At 52.9% G+C, this 26,190-nt stretch overlaps 1 protein-coding gene across 2 annotated transcripts in view; it reads right to left on the reverse strand.

The window, feature by feature from the left end:
* The window catches only part of SYNE3 (spectrin repeat containing nuclear envelope family member 3), a 99,357-nt gene that overhangs the window by 32,015 nt on the left and 41,152 nt on the right, over positions 1-26,190 (reverse strand). For both annotated transcript variants that reach the window (XM_058567646.1, XM_058567645.1), the window contains exons 3-8: positions 20,820-20,992; positions 19,152-19,461; positions 10,982-11,143; positions 9,001-9,348; positions 4,921-5,057; positions 3,505-3,679 (exon numbers count right to left, since the gene is read on the reverse strand). In XM_058567646.1, the coding sequence (XP_058423629.1) occupies positions 3,505-3,679; positions 4,921-5,057; positions 9,001-9,348; positions 10,982-11,143; positions 19,152-19,461; positions 20,820-20,992 (1,305 nt within the window). The remainder of the gene's footprint in view (positions 1-3,504; positions 3,680-4,920; positions 5,058-9,000; positions 9,349-10,981; positions 11,144-19,151; positions 19,462-20,819; positions 20,993-26,190) is intronic.

Genomic DNA, 26,190 nt, shown 5'->3' on the forward strand with positions numbered 1-26,190 from the left:
GTGGAAGAACAACGACTCCGACCCAGGGAGGTAACTGCAGTCCGAGGCAGAAAGTGATCGTTTTCCTAAGCAGCTTCAACCGAGTGCTGTGGGTGCTCAAGGCAGAGGCGGACACTCCAGGTTGGGGAAATCTGAGAAGGCTCCTCGGAGGAGGCCATACTGACAACAGCCCTGGAAGGGTAGAGGGCGTCCTGGACGAAGGGCAGCATAAACACGGCCGACACAGCTGGGCTGGAGTAACCTGCAGATGAGGGCATGTGCTTTGCCATCAGCCACGCAGAGGTCAAGCCTCGGTATGTAGGGGGTCACCTTCACCCCCTTTTCACTAAGCCCAGACACAATATCAAGGGGGTTACGAATTCAGGCTGGGGAGTTGTGATCATGAGTTTGGATTATATACTAGCTGGGAGGCCTTGGGTAGTTCATTAAAGCACTCAGCCTCAGTTTCCTCCTCTGTAGAATGGGGGTAGTCAGTCATACCCCAGCTCATGGGGTTGTCATGAGGCTTAAACAAGACAATGCCTAGAAAGCATTTAACATGGTGCATGACCCACAGTGAACACACAATAACACACAGCTCTTCTCAGCTGTTGTTATTTAACCAGCTGTTATGGGTTGAATTGTGTCCCCCTAAAAAGATATAATGAAGTCTCAACCCCCCCACACATACTACCTCAGACCTTATTTGGAGACAGGGTCTTGACAGAGGTAATCAAGTAAAAATGAGGTCATTAGAGTGAGCCCTAATCCAATATGACTGGTGCCCTTATTAAAAGGGGAAAATTGGACCCAGACACACACGCACAGAGGGCAGAAGATGTGAAGACACGTGGGGAGAAGATGTCCACTCGATGACAGAGGCAGAGATGGGAGTGATGGATGTACAAGCCAATGAACATCAAAGACTCTCAGCAAACACCAGAAGCCAGAAGAGGCCGGGAAGGATTCTCCCCTAGAGCCGTCACAGAGAGCCAGGCCCAAGTTGGGGGGCTCAGTGCTCTAGTTCTAGAGGAAATTTGCAGATCCATAGCCACTCTGGGGCTCGATGCAGGAGCCGAGTCAAGGAAAGACAAGGCTGGCAGCTTGAGCCCCAGCCCATGAAGTCCATCCCACGTGGGCAGGCTGTGGGAGTGATGCAGGCCATGCTCCCAACCAGCAAACAGTGGACAAAAGTGCACACACCAAAGGCCTGGCCCCACTCATTCCAACCCAATGCTCCATGAAATCCTGTGCTGAAAGTCCTGAGTCCCACTCTAGAAAGACAGTACCTCTCCCCACCGGCCTCAAGGAGGCCCCAGTTTGTTTTCTACCCCAGTGGGAAGGACAAGACAGAAATGTAATCATGACACTGTTAGGGAGAGCACTTGCTGTGGAGTTAGACAGGCCAGGGTCAAAGCCAGCCCTGCCACTTAACGCTGTGCAACCTGGAGCAAGTGGCTTCCCCTGAGACTTGGTTTCCTCAAAAGTCAAATGACAATAATAAAATTGTTCTGCAAGCCTCATAAAGCTGTTTCCAGGATCCAGTATGAAAACAGAAATAAGGAAATTAGGTGAAAGTCTATAACCCACTGTACTGGCCCCACCTCTGCCTCTCTTGAGCAGTATGATCTTGAACAAGCACCCTAACTTCTCCCTGGCCCTGATCCCTCATCGGCAAAATGAGGAGAATGGTAGAAATGGAGACAAAAATCCCTGTACATAGATATTCAACATACATTAATTATGACAATGAAAACTGGAAACAACCTAAATATTTAATTGTGGATACATTAAGTAAATAATGGCATACCCCTGAATGGAATATTACGCAGCCATTTAAAGTGATGACTTTTTGGAAGCATTTTAAATGACGCTGAGAAAAACTCATATATGTCGACTGAAAATCTCAGAATATACAACTATATAACACAACTCCAAAAACACAAAAATTGCAATAAATTAATTTAAGCTTCTGCCTATTGGTGATCATATCTCATGGAAATGGCTAGATGGATTTTCATCAGATATAAAGGGTATATTCAGGATTGTCAGACCGAAAATTGAGATTTGTGGCACTCGTGAATTCACTTTGGGGAGCCCGAAAGACTCTCAAGATGGTGGACCATCATCCTCGGACCACAGTGGGGAGTGCACAGAACCCCCAGAAAGAAAGGCCATGCTCTATGGCTTAACTATGATGAGAGAAAACAAATTGTTCCAATGTGAGCCCCAAGTGGAAAATCACGAGTGTAGACACTCCAAAATGCAGGCCCTGGTCTGTGGCTGCGTCGTGTGCTCAGGGGTGAGCAGGGGCCAACCCTGGTTAATGATTCCCCCAGGAATCCCAAGTTGGACAGAAAACATGATGGAGAAAACGCCTCAGCATGTTAGCAATGGTCCCACGGCTTATGGGAGTACAAGTGCTTTTTATTTCCTTCCTCACAAATCTTTACATTCTCCATATAGGCATGACTTTTATACTCAGAAGAAAAATTCATATAAGATGGGGCTTGCACCTGGCACTCTTTTGTGTCTCCTCCCACTCCGTGTGTCTAAGATCTGTAGACCTGAAAGCACTTTACGGACCTCAGAGTTTCACGAGACCATAAGGCGTTGTTTATAGGCAAATCAGAGCTACCACGTTGACAAGCGTTTGTGAGACACTGTCAGCTGCTCATCCAACAGCCATTCCTCCTTCTTCCTCACCAAACAACCAGGATTTTGTTTGGGTGGCAAAGTGCCCAGTTCCAGGGTTATGACTATAATTGGTACAAGCCAGTCACACAATCCCATTATCCTCAGCCAGTGATTGGTCCAAGGATGGTCATGTGACCTGCTCTGGCCAATGAGACATCAGGGGAGTCTGCTGAGGCTTCTGGGAAGGAGGATTTGCCTCCCTGTTGGAAATGGCAGATGGAGAGTTCTCTTTTGCCCCCATGCTGTTCCTTCCTGCAGAAGAGTTTTTCATGTGAGGATACATGCTTGCAGCAGTGGCAGCCATCTTGGGGCCACGAAGGGAGACATGGCTTAGAGCTGGAAAGAGCCTGGGTCCTGGATGATACTGTTGAGCTATCAAGCCAGCCTGGGACCACCTGAAGGTCTCTGTGTCTTAAGCCAGCACTGGTCAGGTTCTCTGTCACTTGTCACATGAATGCTAACTGATACACAGTAAAGGTAATGACCTGACATGCTGCTATATCTCAGAACTGTGCATACCTCCACCAGAGGACCGCCTGCAGTGGGGTCCTGAAGAGAAGCGGTGTGCGAGGGTCAGTGCAGAGTCCTGGGGTCACACGGGCACCAGGCTTCGCCTTCTACCCTAGAACTGAGGATGACCTTTGTCACTGAGAACAAGTGTTGACACTTTCTGTGTGCACAGGACTCCTGTGCCAGACATAGTGCAGTGAGCTCTCCCCACAAATCTGGAGGACCCAGGAACACGCCTTTCCCTGTGAGAGCGGCTGAAACACCATGCTTGGCTGGTGGCCTCCCCCGGCTGCCCCCTCCTGGCAGGACCACGGTTACCTCGATCTGGGGCAGGAAGGTGTGAATGGAGGGCAGGTCTGGCAGGCTGGCGGTGACATCCAGGAGGCCCTGGGCCAGGGCTTTCCACAGCTGCAGGTCCTGCAGGGGCCGCTGGAAACGCTGCCACAGCTCTGCCCCCGTGGCATTGCGCAGCCTGGCGCTCTTCCCCTTCATGCTGCAGGGGCCGTGGAGGGAAAACCAAGAGAGGAGAGAGTGGGGTCAGTTTGGAATGAGGCCTCTGCCCGGACCCCAGGGAGCCGGGGAGCCGGGAGCACTGCTCCCAGGGAGGTTCTCTCCTGAACCCCAGGCTGCTGGGAATGTCTATGGGACCTCAAAGGTCTAAGTCCTCTGGATAAAAGTGCATTGGAAGTAAGCCATTCCTCAGACAGACTTGCATCCAGCTCCAAGACCAGGGAACCTCAAGCCTTGCAGAGGAATTACAGAGCCCCTGGACTGGTACAGCCCGCCCCAGGCACCTAGCAGAAGCAAACAAAATCCTTTCTTGAGTAAGAGACCATCATCCCAGGCCCAGATAATTTTTCGAATGCAATATCCAGCACCCAGTCATAAATACCAGCATGTGAAACCTCAGCACGAGAAACTGGGGGGAGACCCTTACCCCGCTGTCTCCCTGCCTGCTCTGTGCACAGGAAATTCAGGCCCCGCCACCACCTTAGCATCCCAGGGGGGACCTAGGCCCCTGCTCTGATTGTACAGATGTGAGGCCTGAGCACACTGTGGGGTGAGAGACACAGCAAGAGGGGAGCTCCATGAGTTCATTCTGGAGGAACCCCCTGTATCAGGCAGAGGAATGAGAGGCACTACGGATACGTGGACAGTTATGTTGTGTTTAGAACACCTCTGATGCTCCTGTAGCAAAAATAGCTGCAGATTCCAACTTTACACTGTGCTCAGTTCCACACCGGGTAGATATTTGATCCACTGGTCTTTGCTGAGCTAGGAGACTGGAGATCCTGCCATGCCTGAGCCCATGCGCCGACGGGGAGGTAGAGGCTGGTCTGAGATGGGCTCAGATGCCTATGTCCGCACCATCAGAATGCAGGAGAATGGTGTTTGTCTAGAAAAGCCCTCCCCTTGGGCCATTACATGGTGGACCTGTCCCCAGTGCTAAGATGCATAAAAAGACTTGATGGAAATGGGTGAATGAGCCATTTAGCATGGAATAAAACAAGGTTCAGGCCTCTTTCCAGGAGCAAAACACAGAACACTGTCAAAGGAGAGAGTGCTGAGCCGAGTGAGACCCTGTAACAGCCAGTTGTTGGGAGGTGCAAGAGTTAGCAGGCTGCAAGAGACAGCAAGCCCACCTCCTGGAGATGCATTAGATGGGGTAAGAAGGCCCCTGGAGAGTGGGGTTCAGGCACCCCAAGTCTGCCCGCCTTCAGCCTGCCCAGGTACCTCTGGTACTCCTGGATGGCAGCGACGACGCTGTCGGAGAGCGGCTGCAGGTCATGGGGGAAGGTGATGAGCTCCTTCAGCTGGGTCTGCAGCCGGTCCACCCGGGGCTCCTCCGCGGCCAGCGCCGCCCGCGTCGCCTGCAGCACAACAGACAACCCCTGCAGGTGAGGTTCTGTGACAGGACGTGTGTGTGCAGGGGGATGAGCATGGCCAGTGGAGGTGGGCCAGCCTGGGAGAACACTGTCCCCAGAGGCAGGGACTGGGGCCCCAGTGAGCTCAGCCCCCGCTCTCCCACCTCCCGCTCCATGACCCTGAACACAACAGTTACCGTCCCGGAGCCGCACGTTTTCTCTTTATTATCACCGACCTTTCAGTATCGTCATGACAAGTACCAGCACCTAATAATACAAATTACTAATATCTAGGGAACATTGACACGATGCTGAGCGCTCTGGGTGTCTCACTCAGCTCAGCCTTGCAAGGAACCTGGAAGGGAGGTCTCCGTGTCCCCATTTTATACATAAGGAAACTCTGGCTAAGAGTTTTCTGACATTGCAGAGCCGGTAAACGGTGGACCTGACATCAGAGCCAGGCCTGCCGGCTCTTAACCTGCCTCATCAGCACCAAAGGAAACAAGGATCTGAAGGTGCTGTGAATCGGTTATTGTCATCAGCAGGTGGAGAGGATATTTCCACTGAGCACTCCTGAACCACTCCACTTGACTGCATTCTGATACTCCAGACGAGGCCTTTTCCTGCTGTCCTGGGAAGTGCGGCGTTTCCCCTTGACCTAGACTCTTGATGGGCCCATGCTCAGGAGGAGGCAGGATGAGGAAGTGGAAAGTGCACGGGCTTTGGCGCAACACAGGCTGGCCTGGAAACCCACCTCTACTCCTTCCTAGCTGTGCAACATTGGGCCGTTCCCTTGTTGGTAAAATGGGGCCACCCCACTTGACAAGGCACTGAGTACAGAGCAGGAGCCCAGCCATGCCCCTCCCCAGCTGCTCCCACACCCCCAGGAGGCAGCCTTGTGCTCCGCCCAGATGCTCCATTCACAGGGACCAGGGGCAGCTCCAATCAGGCTCAGTCTTGAGTGAGTTACCGGTGAACAGGGACCAGAGTCTTAAGTTCAAGGGAGCAAGCTCAAATAGAGATTGTAGGCAGCGGCTAGGGGCAAGAGGGGCCACTGTGTAGGCAGCAGGATGTAGAATCTGCCCAGCCAGCCCTGTCCATCCTCAAAAATATTCCTGTCCATATTCAATTATTAAGGAAATGTAATGAAATCTATACATGTTTTCATAGAAGATGAAGACATGATCGGTTTGTGCAAACTGACAGTTTCCAAACCATCCATGAAGAAGTCCGCACATCACACGCAGAAGGGCTGGCTGGCCTGCAGGCAAGCAGAGACTGGGCAGGGCAGGGCAGGGGTCTGTAGGGAGAGTGGGACTATGGGCTGCCTCGGGAAAAAGGCCTGTCCAGACCACAGGAAGGTCAAGAGTCAATCTGAAGCCATGCAAGTCGCAGAAACGCCAAGGGCCCTGGGTCCTGGAGGAGCAGAGAGTGACCAGGGAGCCACAGCGGGAAGGACACTGCCCCACAGCACTAGCCTGGCTAAATACTGTCCCTCTCTGGACGCGGTTTCCTGCCTTGTGAAATAAGAGGGGCCCTGCCAGCCGTGCCATGCCGCAGCTGCACCTATGATGCTGTCATCTCTAGTCTGTGGACTCCCTGGGGTGCCCGGGAGGGTGGGCCCTGCTAGGCAGCTGCGTTTCCTGACCACCTCAGGTTTAGGCACAAAACCACTCCGATTTCAACCTTGGGTGCTGACATGGATGAATGGTCCTGCCCTGGTCAGCAGAGGGAGGTCACAAATCATGCTCGGCCCCCTGCTCTCTGTGGGGGAGGGTCTAGGTGGAGAGATCAGCCGGTGGTCACAGCCAGACGAGCACCGATGCCCACGTTCCTGGTCTGTCTCCTCATTACGCTCATTTTCTAAAACTGGGAGCCTGAGCTGGCCCAGTGGCTAGAAGCATGTTCTCTTGAGTCAGACTGCTTGGGTTCAAGTTCAAAGCCCTGCCTCCAGCTGTAGGCTGCACAACCGTGGGGAGGTCTCCCAGCGCCTCAGCTTCCCCATCTATACAAGGGGGATGGTGACAGCGCCCTCCGCGTGGGGCTGTACAGCACTCAGAGTAGCACACGCTGGGTGAACAGTGACCTCACTGTGATGATGCTGAAGACGAACACCTCCCTCACTGAGAACTCCTTTACAAGTGGTTCTTTCAGCTGAGGCCCTGACACAACCTGTGTCCCTGAAGTGTGCCTGCTTCTCAGAAGAGGGAAAACAGTCCAAATTTCTTTTTTGGTGCAAGCTGGGATGACTGCCGTCTACCTTCCCCTGCTCTGCTGGGCCAAGGGTGCTCCCAGCCCAAAGCAGGTCAGCTGCCTCGTAGCCACACTCCTGGCCTCATCCCTGGGCACCCGGCCTCTCCAGAGGGCTGGGCTGGAGCAGCTCAGGTGTGTCTGCTCCTTACTAGAGAACACACAATAAGAAGTGCAAACATAGCTACATGAATGCTAGTTTAAGAACGAAAGTCTTTAGTAATAAATCCTGAAATACCCTTTCATTGATTTCCGGTTAGTCACACTTGATCATAATTGAGGTCACACCGGAATCAGGTGAGGGCGGGAGCCTCTGTAGGGATGTAGTCAGCTTCCTGCCTTGGGGAGGGCTTCCGGAAACCTGGCCAGGCACAGGCAAGTGGCTGTGTGATCTTATCCCTCATCTGGAACTCATTCTGACTTCTTGGCAGGTGCTATTCTAGGCACTTTCTGTTGTCACATGTTCATAAGGAACATGTGAGGCAGGTCCTCCTCCCATCTCACATCCTCCTCCCATCTCACATTTAACTGAGATGAGAGTAATTCTCCCAAAGCAGTCCAGTGAGAAGGGGAACCAGGACTCGAACCCGGGCAGCCTGAGCTGAAAGCCTCCACCCTTAACCACTGCGCCACACCAGCTCTGCCTTGTGCTGAGACAGCCAATCCTAAAGGGAAACGATTCACTTTGTATGAAGTTGATCATTGCGGGGAATCTGGTCTCTACGAGGCTGAGTGAGCCCTAAAGAGTATGTGTGCTTTTTCTACCTACACAAAAATATTTTTGCATATGGGCAAATATTAGAAGGAAGAAAAAATACTGAATAACAGTGTGGAGCGGAGGTAGGATCTGGGGTGGCTTTTTGTTTAGAGATTTCCCCCAATGGAACTGACATGGAGCTAACCTACTGAGTTAATAAATAAAGATAGGAGTGGGAGAGGGTGTTAATCCTTATTTTAAAAATCTCTTGGGCCGGCCCCGTGGCTTAGCGGTTAAGTGCGCGCGCTCCGCTACTGGCGGCCCGGGTTCGGATCCTGGGCACATACCGACGCACCGCTTCTCCGGCCATGCTGAGGCCGCGTCCCACATGCAGCAACTAGAAGGACGTGCAGCTATGACATACAACCATCTACTGGGGCTTTGGGGGAAAAATAAATAGATAAAAAAAATCTCTCTGTCCACAAGTCAAACCTCCTGTGAGTGTGCACGCGGTGGTGGGGGGTGCTCCGATTGGACGCCGTGTCTGGGTGGGAGCCCCTCTACCCTCCCAGGATGGGCATCGTCTGCTTGGCCTTCCCAGAAGCCTCACTGTGTTTGCTCCTCGTCGTCTCTGCGCTAAGAGGTCTCCCCCGACCTAACACTCCCTGCTCTGTGCTCAGGAAGTCCACCCTACGTCCCACCATCAGGCAAGGGAATGGCAACCTTGGAGCCAATCCACCTCATGTCTTATTTATCCACCGACTCATTGGGTGATCCTGGGGACACTGGGGAAAAAAAAAAAATCTCTCCAGGCCTTCGTTTCCTTATCTGGAAAATGGGTACAAATACCCAACTTAGATGACCAAGATCCAGGAAAACCAGAGTTAAGTGTGCTTAAGGCTTAGCGTGATTTTCCCACTACATAGAGGAGCTCCAAGTGGTGACACCCCAAGACACGCAGGGCACCTGGACTGGCCCATGGCTTAGCCAAACTCTGCTTACCGAGTAGAGTCTCCAGCGGGCCACCAGCTCGTCCTCAGTCCCTGCCTTCGCCTGGGGCTCCAGGCCCTCCTCGGCCAGCCTCTGGAGGCCCTTCCTGAACTCGCCCAGCTCGGCCTCCAGCTGCCTCCTCTGCTGCTCATGGGCCCCCTTGGACTTGAGCAGGTCCTGCAGCCGCCCCACCTCCTCCTCCCAGAGGACTCGCAGCTTCTCCAGAACTTTCCACATCTCCTCCAGTTCTTTGGTGATCTTCTCTGCACCCAAAGGAGAGGTATTCTGAATGACCCCCACAGCCTGCTCCTCCAGCCTCTTCAAAGACTCCTCACCCTTGGGAAAATCGTTGGTGATGTCCTAAAGGGGACAGGGAAAAAAAACATGAGGGGAAAAAGAAAACATTTGCTGCATTTTCCAGAGCCCCTGGGAAGGTAGTGCTAACTACTAATTCCTAGATTCCTGGGTTCGAGTCAGAGGTGCCATTCCAAGGGGTAGACTGTCTGCCTTAACAACATTGACTCAAAGCATGAGAACGTAATTCCCTTCCCACGTCTTTTTCAGCCATTTGATTACGACAAGGAGAAAGCCCTGTTGGGTGCTTCTTTGTCTTAACTCTCTCTGATATTTGTGAATCTGCCTTTTTAACAAAGAGAGAAGGCAGCCTGAGGCTCCCAGCCTTCAGCTGGCAAAAGCGTAGAGCCAAATAGAACCTCATGACCCCATTTGGCTTCATTATATTTAGTTGCATGGTTATCTACTAATTATGAATGGGTACTGGTTTTCCATTTATGACAATGACATACATTTTCTTTTTAAGTAGATGTACATTGGTTTTTAATTTTTTAAATTTCTTATATAAACATCTTTAAATCTGTTTTAATTGAAAAAGACTTCAATGTATTTTTTTAGTTTTTTATGGAAGTGTAATTTACATGGAGTAAAATATACAGATAAGTGTTACACTTCAAAGAGTTTTGAGAAATATGCATGCCCATGTAGTCCACACTGTTATCAAAATAGAGAGCATTTCTAATATCCCAGAAGATTCTAGAACTTCATATATTTGAAATCATAGAATGTATTCTCTTTTGAAACTGGCTTCTTTCACTCAGCATGTTTTTTAGATTCTTGCATGTTGTCGTGTATATCAGTACTTCATTCCTTTTTATTATGAGTAATATTCCTTTGTATGTATGTTCTGTTCTACAATGTGTTTACCTAATGTTCTACTAATAAAAATCTGAGTCGTGTTCAGTTTGGAGCTATTATGAATAAGGTCACTGTGAACATTCTTACAGAAGTCATATGAGATGTTTTTTGGTCACTGTCAGTTTCTTTAAAAGTGAGTCAATTTAAATACAAATATTAAATAAATGGCACAGGTTCTGTATAGCTGTGGCAAAAATTATAAAGTGGTCTTTGAATTATTGAAGATGATCTACCCATTCACTTTACAGAGAGAGTCAGAAGCTCATTCAAGGTCACAGCAAGTCAGGAAGGCCAGAGTGGACCCGGCTTCTCCCGATGGCAGGCCTGATGCCCACACCAGGGCTCCTTACTCTCGGCACAACGGACATTTGAGGCCAGACCATTCTTTGTTGGGGGGCGATCCTGCGCATTGTAGGATGTTTAGCAGCATCCCTGGCCTCCACCTACCAGATGCCAGTAGCATCCCCTCCCCTAGTTGTGACAACCAAAAATGTCCCCAGACATGGCCAAATGTCCCCCATTTGAGAACCACTGGTCTAGACCATGCTGCTGTGGCCTTGGGTTTCCAAATGTCCTGCTGGCCCAGAGATTTCCATGAAGTAGCTGAGGCCCCAAACACTTGTCCCTTGATTCCATGCGTCTCCTCACATGGGGATGTGTGCGTGGATGTTTATATCTCCTGTGACCCAGGACTATCCCATTAAATAAACTGCAACATAGAACCCTCCCCATGTGAGTGCTCCCTCAGTGGACCCCCGATGGAGACACGGCCGGGGGTTACCTGCAGCGCGGAGAGACGGTGCTGGGTGGGCAGCTTGCAGTTCTGCCCCAGGCAGCCGCCCACCTTCTCCACCACGGCCTTCAGCCACAGCTGGAACTCATCCACGCTTGCCTGGAAATGCTCATGCTCCCGGGTCACCTGCTCCAGCAGGTCCACCCTGTCCTGTGGGAGGGGAAGAAAGTCACTAACCACGAGGGTCCCAGCCTGGGCTGCCCTGGCCTTCAAGGTCTGCAGGTTGTGTATGTTGGGGGTGGGGAGATGCAACCAACCCTCAGCCCTTCTGCTGGAGACAAAGAGAACCCAGATGCTCTTCTCTACCTTATTAGTAATAAGCCAAGAGATTCTTGGCTTCGGAGACAAAAGCACGTCAGCATTGGGCCTGTCCACTATCCAGCTGGCTTTCCTTCCTGCCATGTCCTAGGAACGGCACTCAAGATAGGCATGGTAACAACAACGATTGGTACGCACCACTATCATCTGAGCGCTCACCAAGGTGCCAGCGCAGTTCTAAGAACTTTACGCACATTATCATCTCATTGAACTCACCTGACCACCCCACCAGGTGGCACCATTATCATCCCAGTTTGACACACAATGAAACCGAGGCACAGAGGTGAAATGACTTGGCCAAGGTCACCTGGCTAGGAGAGCACCAAGATCCAAACCCAGGAGGAAAGGCTGGTGGACGCATTTCTGCTCCACCACAATGGTGTCTACGGGGGATGCAAAGAGCCGGCTGCCCCCTCTCCTCATGAGTGCAGCGATGTTGCCTGCATGGGGTGGAATCCTCTCTATCTTCAGCCAATCTACTGAAGTTCTAACCACATGGACAAGATGGTGTCCCAAGGGTGGCTGACATCTGCGGAAAGAACAGTTTCCCTGCTATTAAGACCTACTGTGTGCCTAGAGACTCTGTTTTTCGAAACACACCCCGATCACAGCACCATCTCTTTCAACTCCTCCACTCCTCAGCCTGGCAGTCAAGGGTGGGACCCCACGATGCGGCTCTGTGACCCAGTGGTTGAGACCCTGGGCTTGGGAGCCCACTGCCTGTGACTTAAACCCTGCTCTGCCTGGAGCACGTAATTAACCCCTCTGTGCCGATCTCCTCATCTGTGCCGTGTGGTTAATAACGGTACTGCCTCACCGGGGTGCAGTGGGGTTAAATGACTCAGAGCTCACACAACCCAGAATAGCACCCGGCAGCTAGTAAGTACTCAGTAACTGTGAGCCATCATTTATTGTCACACCCAACTGAGTGGGCGTGTGCCCACCTAGCAGTGCCAACCTCCAGGCCGCACCTTCCTTCTCTGAGGATTTGCCCACTGCCCCTGGCTGAATTAACGGCCTGCTCTCTGCATTGTGGTTCTCTCACAGCTTGTCTACTGCACTGTCACCCCGGGGGGGGGGGGACCAAGCGCTCCCTAAGGGCAAGACTGCCGCTTGTTGATTTGTCTCCCAGGTCCGGCTCAGGGCAGCTGTGAATGAACCTTCCTGAATGGCAGGAAGAATAAACGTGGAGGATCTGCTAGCGGAGGCAAATTTTCAAGGAGAGTTAAGAAAAGGGGAAGAAGCAGCTTCCATTTAATAAGCACCTACCAAGTGCCTGGAACTTGACAAGCGTTATCTTACTTAATCTTCACAACAATCACAGAACCCTCCCATCTGCAAACTCCAAACCAGAGTTGGGAGGTCACAGGACTCTTGCAGAGCCCTGCAGACGAGATTTAAAGGGCAAGCGTCGGACCCCAAAACCAATGCTCTAGACGGGGGGGTGGCCCACTGTTGCTGTCAGATAGTGGATGTTTTTGGTTTTCCCTGTGGGATGGTTTCTGTTGCGAATGCTCAACCACTTACGTGTTAGTAGGTCGTGGTGCACAAGCAGCCATGGGCAAGCCCCTAAAAGAACGGTCGTATTCCCACAAAACTTTAATTACGGGGACTGGCCCCGTGGCTTAGCGGTTAAGTGCACGCACTCCGCTACTGGCGGCCCCGGGTTCCAATCCCGGGCACGCACCGACGCACTGCTTGTCCGGCCATGCTGAGGCCACATCCCACATACAGCAACTAGAAGGATGTGCAACTATGACATACAACTATCTATTGGGGCTTTGGGGAAAAAAAGGAGGAGGATTGGCAATAGATGTTAGCTCAGAGCCGGTCTTCCTCAGCAAAAAGAGGAGGATTAGCACGGATGTTAGCTCAGGGCTGATCTTCCTCACACACACACACACACAAAACCAAACTTTAATTACAGATACTGAAATTTGAATTTCATGTCATTTTCATGTCATGAAATATTCTGCTTTTTATTTCCCTCCTGTCATGAAAAAACGTAAAATGATTCATTTTACATTAATGGATTAAGCATTGTTATAAACCTGTATTAAGCATCCTTGGCTCACAGGTCATACAAAGTCAGGAGGTGGGCTGATTTGGCCTGAGGGCCATAGTTTGCTGACTTCAGCTGTCAGCCACGGAGACAGGCCACGTCCAGGGGGCCCAACCACCCACGAAGCTACGTCAAAAGTTCTCTATGGGGAGGTGTGGACAGACATGTGGATTTGAAAACCTTCCCTGGCTATTTGTATACGCCTTCCCCTCCCTTTGAGAAGCTCCTCACCCAAGCTAGAAATACTAATTTATTTAAACCTCTGCCACAACCATTGCAAGTAGAAGAAAATATCCCCATTTTAGAGATGGGGAAAGCAAGGCAAAGGACCAAGTCCTTCAGAGAAGGGCGGAGAAGCCTCACCCGTACGGGAGCTTCAACGGCAACGCACGGCAGATGGAAATACACGGAGATGCTTGAATTCCAAAAGTGGACCAAGGGACGGTGACCGGCACCTTGGGGTTTCCCTTGCAGGCTCCCCCTTTCCGCACGATTATTTGCATCCATCAAAACCCTCCCAGACCTTCCTCCATCCAGAGGAAAGTCTCATTTATGAAACTGGGTCAGGAATAACAAGCAGCGAATAAATGCTGGGCCCCTGGTTGACGCTGATGGTGACAAACGTCACAGCGAAGCAAACTCTCCAACGAAAGTGCCGGCTGGTGCTCCGTGTGTGTGCGTGTGTGCGTGTGTGTGTGTGTGTGTGTGTGAGCGATGAGGTGCTGGCACTTGGGGAAATCCAGAGTAAATAAAAGCCCCTGTGACAGTGAGCAGGCACTCGGAGGGGAAGGCGGCCGAGCAGGGCAGGCGTCCAGACGAGCTCAGCGCCAGGCATAATGAGATCACAGAGCACAATTCAGCGGCTGCCGGGCCGGCCACGGTGGGAGCATGACGGGGTGATGAATGGGAGAGTGCTCAACCTTCTCTCATTAGACCAAACGATTAAAACATCTGTGGCCGGCAGAGTTGTCAGGAATGTCAGAACCCAACCAATTAACAAGGGCAGCGTGGATTTATGCCCCTGCAATGGGCTGCACGAACCGCTTTGATTCACGGCCCAGAGGCCAGACACACACGCCTCCTCTGAGGGCCGTCCTGGGCAGGAGGGAGGAGGAGGACACTACTATTGCCTGGCCCTTCAGAAAACAGAATCGCTGGATTAAAAACACTCAGACAAAATAAACGAGCAGGACGCTCCTGGCGACCAGCCTGCTCTGTCCACTGTTGACTTGCAAACGCGCTGGGCTGACAGCGTGCGGTCGCTCACTCCTGGGTTTGGCCAGTTGTCCCAGTTCAGAATCTCCCTCCATGGGGTGGTCACAAAGGCCACAGTCCCGAGGTGGCCCCCACGGTGCTTTTGTGGTCCTGCCCCCACCAACCAGAGGTTTTGCTAATTAACGTATTGAAAGTCAAAAACGGATTTTCAGAGGTGAAATAATGGCCTATTAACCAGCATGAGATGTGTTGAAATGGGCTCTCATTGGTGCAAATCAACATAATTAATTAATACATACAGTATCTGCTATGAACTGAATTGTGTCCTCCCCAGATTCATATGTGGAAGCCCTAACCCTCGGTGTGAAGGTATTTGGAGGTGGGGCCTTTGGGAGCTAAGTGGGGTTAGATGAGGTCACGAGGGTGGGCCCTCAAGATGGGATCAGTGCCCTTATAAGAAGAGAGAGCCTGCAGTCCCTCTCTCTCTGCCACATGAGGACACAGGGAGAAGGCGTCCAAGAACAGGCCCCTGACTGGGGACCCAATCTGCTGGCACCCTGACTTCAGACTTCCAGCCTCCAGAACCGTGAGAAATAAATTCCTGCCGTTCAGCCACCCAGTCTGTGGTATTCTGTTATGTCAGCCTGAGCTGACTAAGACAATGTCCTACAGACCCTCCCCGCTCTGAGAAAAGGCCTGGACCTCTCAGAATCCCTACACGGCCCTAGTCCTGCCACTAGGGGAGGAGGATTTCAGCTGCCCACCTCAGGATGCCTTCTCGTCTGCCTCAAGAGAGCCCTCTATGCAAGGGGAGGCCTTCCTCAAACATACAGAGCAAGTGACCAGGAGGCCACCAAGAATCTTTGGGGGCTACTAGACATGCAGCGACCCCACCCTGCTTAGGACGGAGCTGGAGGGTTTTCCTTCTGTGTAGGGCTGGCAGGCCGGGGGAGGCCCGGGAGGTTGATGTCTGGGGCTGTATCCCATTTATCCCAGTAAATGGCTGTATCCCATTTACTGGGGCCGAGAGTTAAATCTCTCGCCAAGGGTGATGTAAAAGTTTGCCCCTCTCAGCAGCTTCTGAGTCTTCTGAAGTTCATGGCACCCTCCGGAATCTGAGGGAAGCCATGGTTCCTCTCTCCAGCAAAATGCACCCTCAGACGGCAATCTGCACACAACTTCAGAGGGCTCCAAGAGGCCCCGCCCATCCTATGGCCAGCTCCGGGAGAGAGAAGAAATGGCTCCGGGGTTCACCACACCCCTCCCCATCCAAGAGCTCACCCGGCTCCTGTGAGTGAAAACAGGGCTCCCAAACCTCTGACGGCCCGGAGCAGAAAATGGGGAGTCTGTGAGCTTCAGCCAACGGCTGAAGAGCCAAACTGAATGCACTTCTCTACGTAGCATCCGGTCACTCTGCAAATAGCAGCGCCCCATTTCCACGTTGAGGTCAGCATTGGCCAGCTAGTCTGGCAACTCTGAGGGCCTCCTCCCCCACACCACCCTCACGGGGCAGAGGCCCCCGCGCTCCTGCCCCCAGGACCCTGCTAGCTGGCCTCTGCCTCCTGAAAACACTTGGAAGCCATGTGCTCCCTCCTCCAGGGGCTCTAACCCTCCCACTTACCGCCCCTCCGCCTCCTCAGCCTGACCCACAGAAGCACCAGTGGCCCCGGCTCCCCACTGATGGGCACAGACGCAGTGACGCGCCCAGGACCTGAGGCACAAGCAGAGGTACAGGCTACATTGGGAGTCGCCTAGAACTTCCGGTTCTTTCTAGTGGGCCAGTGGTACCTGACACTTAGATGTTTTTTTTAGTCTAAAAAAATGGGCCAATCACATCTTCTCTATCTACCATGTAAGAAGGTTGGGAGGACCAAATGAGGTCCAAGACATGGAGAGACAGAAAAGACGGCGGTCGCTGATAAGAGTTGTCATTTCTAGGATTTTTCTGGATCCAGTGACGGGAGAGTCCCCCGGAGTGAACGTGAGAATCTCTGAGGTGATCATTTCTGCACGTGGCCAGACCTGGTGCTCACCCAGTGTCACCTCCACACACACACACACATGCATATGCACACACACGCACATGCACACACACGCCCCACCACTTTCCGTTTCCTCTCCTCCGCACGCTGCTCGAGGGGCTCTCTGCTGATTGACATAAGCACCTGTTTCCTGTAGAGGCACCACAAAGAGGCAATGGGGCGGCACCTTCCCTGCCAGAGCCCGAGGGGCAGAACGGGAGAGAAAATGGCTGGTAAGCCTGCCCTTGCCCTTGGTGAGGCTACATCTGCGAGAGCCAAATGCCCTACCCGCCTCGCCTGTCCATCCTGGCCCCTGCGCAGCAGTCCAGAACCTCCTGCCACTCCCCTCGGGGGCCCTGGGGGCTGTGTGCCTTCAGGCTGCAGGGGCGGGTTCTCATTCATTCAATAAATAGCTCACACACCTGCCGTGTGTCAAACACCATTGTTGTTGCTATTTATTTTCATTGCTACTGAGAGTAGAAGTCGGCCTTTATGCTGGGAAAATGCTGGCCAGTTTTAAAGAGCTCACGCATGAGCTCATTCAGTCCTCACGACCTGGTTACAGGTAGGGCGAGCTGCCCTGAGGCCGCACAGCTGGGAAGCAGCAGAGCCTTCCCAAGCAGTCAGGGGCCAGAGTCCTATTCCTGCGAATGGATTCCCAGATGTCTGCTTATTGTGGAACTCTTTCCCTTAGCTTGTAAACATGAAGGACCCAGGAGACTTCCAGGTCCAGCTCTGTGGCGGACCAGAGACCCTGCATCCTCTTCCACTATAGCAGCCGGGAATGCTGGACAAAATACAATAAGCATTGTTTAAATGCAGACCCACACACACCAAGGTAAGAGAGACCTCACGGAGCAGAAGCAAAGAAGTTATAGACACCAGACTGCTCAGCTCACACGTCTACTAGAGGCTGGAGGAGGAAGTAAGACTTTTCTCCCAGAGGGGCCAGAGACCACTGCAAAAAGGCAGAACCCTCGAGGGGCTGCCCCCTCTGTCAAAGCACAGAATTCTCTAGAACTAGAAAAAAAATCTCCCCATAAACACAATACGAGAAGGAAGCTTGTGTTTCAGCTTGGGCTCTGCGATAAAACAAAAACAAAGGAAAAAACAGTCACCTTTCAGAGTATGGAGCCAGGGGTCTCTTGTACAATTTTGGCTAAGGATTCAAGTTTAGAATACCCACTCCATTCAGGAACCCCCAAGCCAATATACTGACATAAAAATAGGAATCATGAAGGTAAGTTCCGAGGGGAGCCTGGCTGTGTGGAGCTACTCTGAGGCCAGACCCCAGCCCCGGGGTTCTCAGATAAGGCCCTGCTTAGGATGAGCTCAGAGCTCAAAATTACAAAGCCCCCAAGGAAACGGTCCAGCACATCAGGAGACCCGACAGACGGCAGCGTCAGGGCCCAAAACTTGAGCTACTTGAGCAATGTAATGGAGGCTGTAAAATACGTATGCTTAGAATGATTACAGATATCACCCATATCTGGAAGGACTGCCAAATTTAAGGGAAAAAGAAGACATAATGAAAAAAAGAACAGTGGACATAATAAAGAACCAAATAGAATTTCTTTAAAAAATAATAATAATTGAACTTCATAACTCAATGGACTGTTTAAAAATCAAGTTAAGAATGAGGTGAGGGAATGGGGGCAAAGGATGGGCAGAGGGATTGGGGAAGGGCAAGTTAGAGCCAAGGAGGAAAGGCTAAAGGCACGAGGAGAGAGGGGAGGACAGGACGGGAGCCAGGTAAAAGCAAACCTCATGGTCCATCAGTCAGTAGGTCAATGCACATGTATCAAGTGCCCACATGTGTACAAAGCACTGAGTGACACTGGGTGCATGGATGGTAAATAATGGGTTGATGAGTGAGTGGATGGTGGATGGGTGGGTGGATGGGTAGAAAGAAGATTGGTGGGTGGGTAGTTAGGTGGTGGGTAGGTGAGTAGACGAAGAGGAGTGACAGGCAGATAGTGAGTGAGTAGGTAGGTGGGTGAAGGGGTAGACAGTGGAAGGGTAGCAGATAGTGGAGAGATGGATGAGTGAATGGGTGGCTGAAGAGGTGGGCAGGCTGATGAATAGGTGAATGAATAGATAGATGGATGGGTGGCTGATTAAATGGTTGTATAGATGAATAGGAGACTGGTTAGGTGATGGGGAGGTAGATGGATGAGTGAGTAAACAGATGGAGAGGAGGTTGGTAGGTGGATAGATGGTTGGACAGGTAAGTGGATGGGGTGGTGAGTGAATGGATAGTGAATGGGAGATTTGGTAGTTTAGTGGGGAGATAGATGGGTGAGTGAATAGGAGGGTGGGTAAATGGATGGATGGTGTTGGGTGGGTAAGTGGGCATTGGGTGGGTGAGTGAATAGGAGGGTGGGTAAATGGATGGATGGTGTTGGGTGGGTGAGTGGGCGTTGGGTGGGAGGATAGAAGATGGTGAGTAGATGGATGGATAGATGGTCAGTGGCCGGCTGGGGAGAAAGGGGTAGATAAATGGATGGATGGGTGAAGATAGAGCCCACCACATCTCACCCACCTGGGCTTTGGCCTTCACTGCATCGTACTCGGCCTTCATCCTCTTCTGGGCATCCTCGTCCACGCTGGGGTCCCCGATCCTGTTGAACAAGGAGGCCGCCTCCTCTAGCAGCCGGTCCAGGAGCGCGGCCTGGTTGTCCACGTTGTGCAGCAGCACCTGGGCATGGCTCAGCTGCCACTGCTTCTCCTTCAGGCCCAGCTGCAGCTCCACGGGGGGCTCCAGCACCACCATCATCTTCTGGAACCAGCGGTAGAACTCATCTTGGGCCAACAGGTATTCGCTCCAGTGCAGCCACACCCACTCGATGCGGCTATGGGCACAGAGACCACCAGGCCATGAAGGACCTGCCTACCTGGCTCCTGGGCAGGCAGGCCAGGCCACTGCCCCCTCCCCAGTACTAGGGGGCTGTGGGAGGGGGACACAATGATGCCCTTTTGGGCCTCAGGGTCACCTGGGCAGCTGGTTGACACTCCAGGTTCTGGGCCCTACCTCCCTTCTATTAGACAAGACCCTCTTGTCTGGTAAATAAGCAACATGGGTGGGGCTGAGGACCAACGTGGCTCAGACTCTAGACCTGCTCTGAGAACCACCAGCCTTCCTGATGCAGCTTGGGGAGCCCTTAGCCGCCAGCACCCCAAATCTAGCCCTAAACTCCCATCACTGATGCACAATGCCCCCAGCCATTTCTCTCTCTGGTGTGAGGACCCAGCACACAGTTGCCCTGGCTCTTACCACACACATGCCCACTAACAGTCACGAGGACTGCGGCTGGGAGGTGTCTAGTAATCTGCAGAGTACAATAGTATCTGTGGGCTTGTCACCGCTCAGTGGGGACCGAAGGCTGGGGGCCTGTGTGTGGGTTCTGGGGGTGCCACGAACTCACTGCATAACCCTGCCTCCTCTCCTGCCTCAGTTTCCCCATCTGGAGGTGAGGATGGAGATGGCCCTATCTGTTCAGCCAACATCAAGCCACTTCGTTTGGAATTCCAAGTGAAAGGGTTTGAAAAGCAGACAGCACTGTGCACAGTGCCCGCCCCCCGTCCACTCACATTCTGGTTTTACAAAGATGGAGAGGATGCTGGCAGCTCCGGTTTACTGAGGGCCCGCTGTGTGCCAAGCACTATGCCTTGCTCTTGACACTTGTTGTCCCCTTCCACCCTCCTAACAACCTTCATTGAACACTTGGTTATACCCATTGTCCAGATGAGGAGCCTGAGGCTCAGAGAGGTCAAATAACTTTCCCAAGGCCACACAGCAAATAACCAGCAGAGCAAGAGGCAAACCCAGGCCTGTCTAAGCCCCCCAGCACCCTCTGGCTCCCTGGTTCAAGCAGAGAATCTGGGTTACATTGCAAGCAAGACAGCAGGCCCTCTTCCTCCAGGGCCACTCTGCCATTCTGCTAGAGGATGCACACATGGCAAGTCTACCAGGAATTCATTGTTGGCAAAACACCATGGGCTCCCATTGTCTATTATCATCATTAAGCTTGATTTCAATTAGAAAGAGGCAGGCAGGACTGGCTGAAATCCCAAGAGAACATTCTGTTCCCAGCAATCTCAGGACTGGAGAAATGTCCCCGGGCAGGGGCCCCAGGCCAGCTTGGTGGTGGGCAAGGAGGGTCAGCGGAAGCTGCAGACGAAGGCCTGGCAGGGTCCCTGCCCACCCTACCTGTGACAGTGCGTCATGTAGGTGACCGTCTCCTCCCACTGGGCCTTGATGTCCTTCAGCCGGGCCAGGATCTCGGGCTTCTGGTCCTCGTGGCAGCACGCCAGGAGGGCCTCGGCCGCCCGCAGCGCCAGGTCCACCTTCACGCGCCCCTCCGGCTCCAGCTGGCATATTTTCTGTCATGGACACAAAAGCCAGTTTCTGGGGGTCAGCCAAAACGCAAACAGGCAGAGCCTTGGGGAGACAGCGGCGTGACGGGAAGAGCCAGGCCTTGGAGCCCAGAGGAGCTGGGGTTCGAATCGCAGCCCCGTCCCCTTCTCCCGTGCCCTTGGGCAGCGTGCTAACGGCTCTGAGGGTGGGAGCAAGGAGCAAGGAGATGAGCCAGAACCGCCCAGGGCTGTCTGCAGCCTTCCCTTCCCCGCTCGGCCTGTTTCCAGCTGTGTAAAGTCGGACAACTTCCATTGTCTCTTTGGACTTGGTTTTCTCATCTGTAAAATGGGGGTTTTCATAGTATCTAGTTCTCAGAGTCTTTTTTGTTCAGGATTAAATGAGAAAATGCTTGTAAAGCACATGTCACAGTGTGTGGGACCATGGGGACTCTGTCTCTCAGGTCTCCTGCGGGGAGCAGGCTTGACCCAGGGCCCCGGCTGAGGCTCTGGAATTATCTCTGAGTGTTCACTTTGCACCAAGGCCTCGCTCCCTCAGCTGTTCCCACCAATGAAAGAGCAGGAACATGAAGGCAGGACCGTTCCTGGGAGACACTGGGTTCCTCTGATGGGTGACTGGTTCGGGATGCCACATAGCAGTCAGAGACGCTCCCTGCTCTCCTGGACTCGGGGTCTGACCTCACCCCTCCCAGCCTCTCCGGGCTCCTTCTCCATTTTCCCTCATAGGCTTCTCCCTATTAAATGTCTTGCACATTTCACGTCATCTTGGCACAGGCTTCTTGGAGGACCAATTCTAAAACACATTGTCTAGCAAATAGTACATCTCTGATTAACATTAGTTACTGTGATTACGAACTGTTATTATTCTAAATCTTTCGCAACTAAAGCTTGGTCTCCGTAGCAAAAATATGCCTGGCTTCCAATTCCAGGGCCATGCCAGACCACCTGCATGACACCCAGCTTAAATCCTCTAGGGCTGTGAAACAGGGGAAGACAATGGTTATGTCACCCAGGGTGACAGTAAGCATTGTGTGACATAGGGAGAGCCATCAGCACCCCACCTGCCCATATTTCCATTCTCCATCACTAACTGTCCCCTGTGATTACCATCTTTACTTACTTGCTGATCTGTATTTGCTGGCAGCACAACATTTGCCTAAAGCTCAGGCTTCCCCCACGGGGGCTGGCAGTTTTCTCAGACTGATGTCCCAGCGGGCTGGTCTCTGACCCTTCTTCGAGGGTGTGGTGGAGGAGGGGCCCCTGCTGTGTCAAATGCTGCCCCGTTGATGGCTGTGTGACCCTGGGCAGGTCACTCGACTACTCTGGGCCTCCCTCTCTCACCCTGAGATAGCTATAACAATCACTGCTTCGCCTACCTCACTGGGTTATAATATCAATTTTAAAAATACTATGAATGAAACCATTGATATGTCAGTATACTTTATTAACCGTTCAGGAATTATGTAGACCCTTCCCCAACACGTGCAAATGGGCAATGGTCCCAGTCCTTTTTGTTACTTCATACGAGAACGGTTAACGATGATGAGGATGAGGATGCTAGCACAGAGGGACTTCCCCTCCTGTGTCACCAAACATGAAATTCTGCAAGCTCCTCCACAGGCGGCCTCCGTGTGCTATGAGTGGGCGGGGGAGCAGCAGAGTGAAGAGCGGGAGATTTCCCAACAGAGGGCAAGAGGCTTGGTTTGGGTTTCGGGGCAGCCCAAGCAGCAGGGTGTGGCAGGGCCCCAGAGGGTAATGGCTGTCCCCAGCACCCGGCCGGGACCCCAAGTCCCACTCAGCAGCAAGCAGTGATGTGGAAGCAAAGGTACCATAGTGATTCGTGTGGACTAAAGATCTGAGGGCCACCACGGAATGTTCTGGGCTGAGCAAGATTACCCACCCCCTGCCCGGGACACTTCACACCACTCAGGAGCAAGGGTCCCACAACGTGGCTGAGGGTGAATTCTTGCCATCCAGTGAGATTTCATTTGATTAGAGATAATAATAATTAAGGATCTGACGTTTCTGACACCGAGAGTTGTGGAGCAGACTGCACACCCACTCCCCAAGCCAGCAGGATGGGCACCACAGGAGCTCCAGTTTTACAAACAAGGGCGCTGGGGACCCACCGAGACCTTCAGCCTTGCAGCACAACTCTCTGCAGGGAGGCCGCCCAATTTAAGCTCAGTCGGAATCCAACTCCTTAAATCAAGGGAGCCAACAGCTCTGGGGAAGAAACTAAGTTCAGTCTCTCTCTGCCACACCCAAGAGGGGCCAGAAGGCCTGGAAAGTCCCCATGAGGACAGTGGCCCCTTCCCCAAAGCCTAGTGTCCTGACCGTGTGACCTCGTCCAGGCCTCTGGACCTTTTCCCCCCAGATTCCTGGTCAGGGAGGCAGAGGTTGGACTGGGGGACACGGGACACCCTGAGACCCACCGCCCTTTGCAGGGGAGAGTCTGTTGCTTCTCTGTCAAAGAGAGAGGAGCTGGCCAGTCCCAAAGGCAGGCAGAACGCCAAGCCCCACCCGGCCTGAAGCAGAAACATCTACCCTGAAACCGAAACATCAACCAGTGGGATGTTGGCTGTGGGCCCAGGGCCTGGTGTCAGAGAAGTGGCTGAGCTGGCAAAGCCCACTTTTGAGAATTAGCTTTTACTCTTCTTCGCTGCCCTGAGGATTACGTTCTTTGGCTGGTGCGAGGTTATATAGCCCATCACCAGCAAGGACACGGTCCAGGAGTGCTTGGCAAGGGACACCAGCTAACTGGGACGGGTACTTGAACTGCAGCCACAGAACAACTCCGATTTGAAGGAGCCAATGAGGGCAACAGTCAGGTGGAGGTTGGATGGAGGGAAAACTCCAGGAGGGAGAAGAACCAGGAGACCAGGAAAGCTGGAAGAATGGCGTTAGTCAGGGCTTTCCCTCAATGCAGCCAAGACCAGGCGAGCACTATGCTGGGCACTGTGCTGGGCACTGTGCTGGGTACTATGCTGGGTACAGTGCTAGGTATTGTGCTAGGTACTGTGCTGGGTATTGTGCTAGGTACTGTGCTGGGTACTATGCTAGGTACTGTGTTGGGTACTATGCTGGGCACTGTGCTGAGTACTATATTGGGCACTGTGCTGGGCACTATGCTGGGTACTGCGCTGGGCACTATGCTGGGTACTATGCTGGGTATTGTGCTGGGTACTGTGCTGGGCACTATGCTGAGTACTGTGCTGAGTACTAAGCTAGGTACCATGCTGGGCACTGGAGTCCAGGATGAACAAACATGGCCGGGTGCTTGCAGGCTGTGGTGTGGTGGGCAGACAAAAGCACAGATGACCATAAGAGAGCAACATGAGACCACGAAGGACTACTGGAGCTCCAAGGCGGGACGTGGGGAAATCCAAGAGGCTTTGTGAGTAGGTGGTGCCGGCACCCAGCCTAGTGACATCTGAGTTGCAGACATTTGCAATGGGGGCTTGAGCAACGGTAGAGAGTGTTGAGGGATGGTGCATTTGGCTTTTGGAAGTCCTAGGAAACACAGCACGTCCCTGACCACACAGGGGCCTGAAGCCAGTTAGGAAGCAGCCTGCCTGAGGCCAGGCCCCAAGTGCAGGCCAGAGGAGGCTGGAACCAGAGGGTGAAGAGACAAGACGCTGGGACCCAGGAGGCCAGCTCCAGGAGGCTGGGGCAGGGCCGGGATAGTGGGCATGCGTGGATCCCTGCATGGAAACCACAGGGAACGATTGTCTCCATCAGGCCGGCTCTGCAGTGCGCCCTGCACTTCGCCAAGCATGCCAGCAAGTTATTCGCCTCAATCCTCCCTCCCTCCTGCAAGGGGCAACTGTCACTTTCCCCAGAGCAAGCCAAAGCTCAGGGAGCTCTGGAAACACTCCCAAGGTGCCACGGCCATAGCGGGGATTTGAACTCAGGTCCGCCGGCCCCAGACCCCCAGCTCTCAACCTCTGCACGTCCTGCTTCCCGGGAGCAGCACTCTCTCCAGTCTCCCCTCACAGAAGGCATCCACCTCCATGAGGGCCCTCGAGGCCCCAGGCACATAAGGAGTGAGGGGTTCCTCCTGCACTTTACAGCTGGGAAAATGAGGTTGCTGGGGACAGGGGACTCGCCCCCGGACACACAGCTACTAAGTGTGAAAGCTGGATCAGAAGTCACATCCCCGTCCCTCTAGCAAACAGGCACTCGGGACGTGTGTCACTGAGCTCATGGAGGGATCACAAGAGAGACCCAGACCCCAGGGGGAGGTCCCACGGGCTAGGGAGATGGAGAAGGCACTAGCTCCTCCCTTTCACCAGATGGCAGGAGTGAAAGGTTTTCTTTCTTGTTGTGAAGTTGGGTTTGGAATGTCAAGGCACACAGAAAATGAGCGAGCCTGAGCCCCATGGGAGAGCACGGTGGTGGAGCTTCCAGAATGTGATTCCGGCTGCCTGGGCTCCAGGTCAAGTCCCTGGGGGCTCATCTGATGGCAGCGCTCCCTGTGGCTTCCAGGGCCCACTCACCCTGGCCTTGCCAACGGCTCTTCCCAAGGACCACCCTTGCCTTCGCTTAAGCCTGACCCACCACCAGGGGTAATGACCTGCTGGCTAAGAGTGCAAAGTCCAAAGGGATTAGCGCCCCATGACAGCGAGTACACACTAGAGCTGCGGTGTTCCCAGGCAGGGAACATCAGGAGCTGGGGCTCGGAGGGGGGGTCAGGAAAGACTCACGGACAAGGGAGCATTTCATTTCACACGCACGCCCAGAACCAAACAAAAGGGCGTTCCAAGCAGAGGCAACAGCGCGAACAAAGGCTTAGTGATAGGAAATCTGGGAGGTTTTCTGCCACGTGTGCTTGGGAGGTGGGATGGTGGGGGGAGCCGAGGCTGGAAAACAGGGTGGTGTAGACAGTGGAGGACTTTTGATGCCAGGGAAGTTTGGTTTTTCTTTGAAGGGCAATGGGGAGCCATGGAAAGTTTTAGAGGAGAATAGCATCATGAGATCCACATTAGGGACGCTCCTCACACAGACTTGTGTGGCTGCCTGGATTATGTGCATCCCTCTTCCCCATTATGCTGTGAACCCGAGAGCAGGGTGCGCCTCACCCACTTCTGCTGCCTAGGCCCCCCCTCGGGGATGGCCAGTGAGGTTCTGGACTCAGCCCTGGCTTCAAGCCCTGACAAGATCAATTCCCTGAATTTTGGCCCAGCATTGTGTCTAGGAATCCATGT

The sequence above is a fragment of the Diceros bicornis genome, chromosome 24, assembly GCF_020826845.1.
Source record: "Diceros bicornis minor isolate mBicDic1 chromosome 24, mDicBic1.mat.cur, whole genome shotgun sequence".
NCBI classification, from domain to species: Eukaryota; Metazoa; Chordata; class Mammalia; order Perissodactyla; family Rhinocerotidae; genus Diceros; species Diceros bicornis.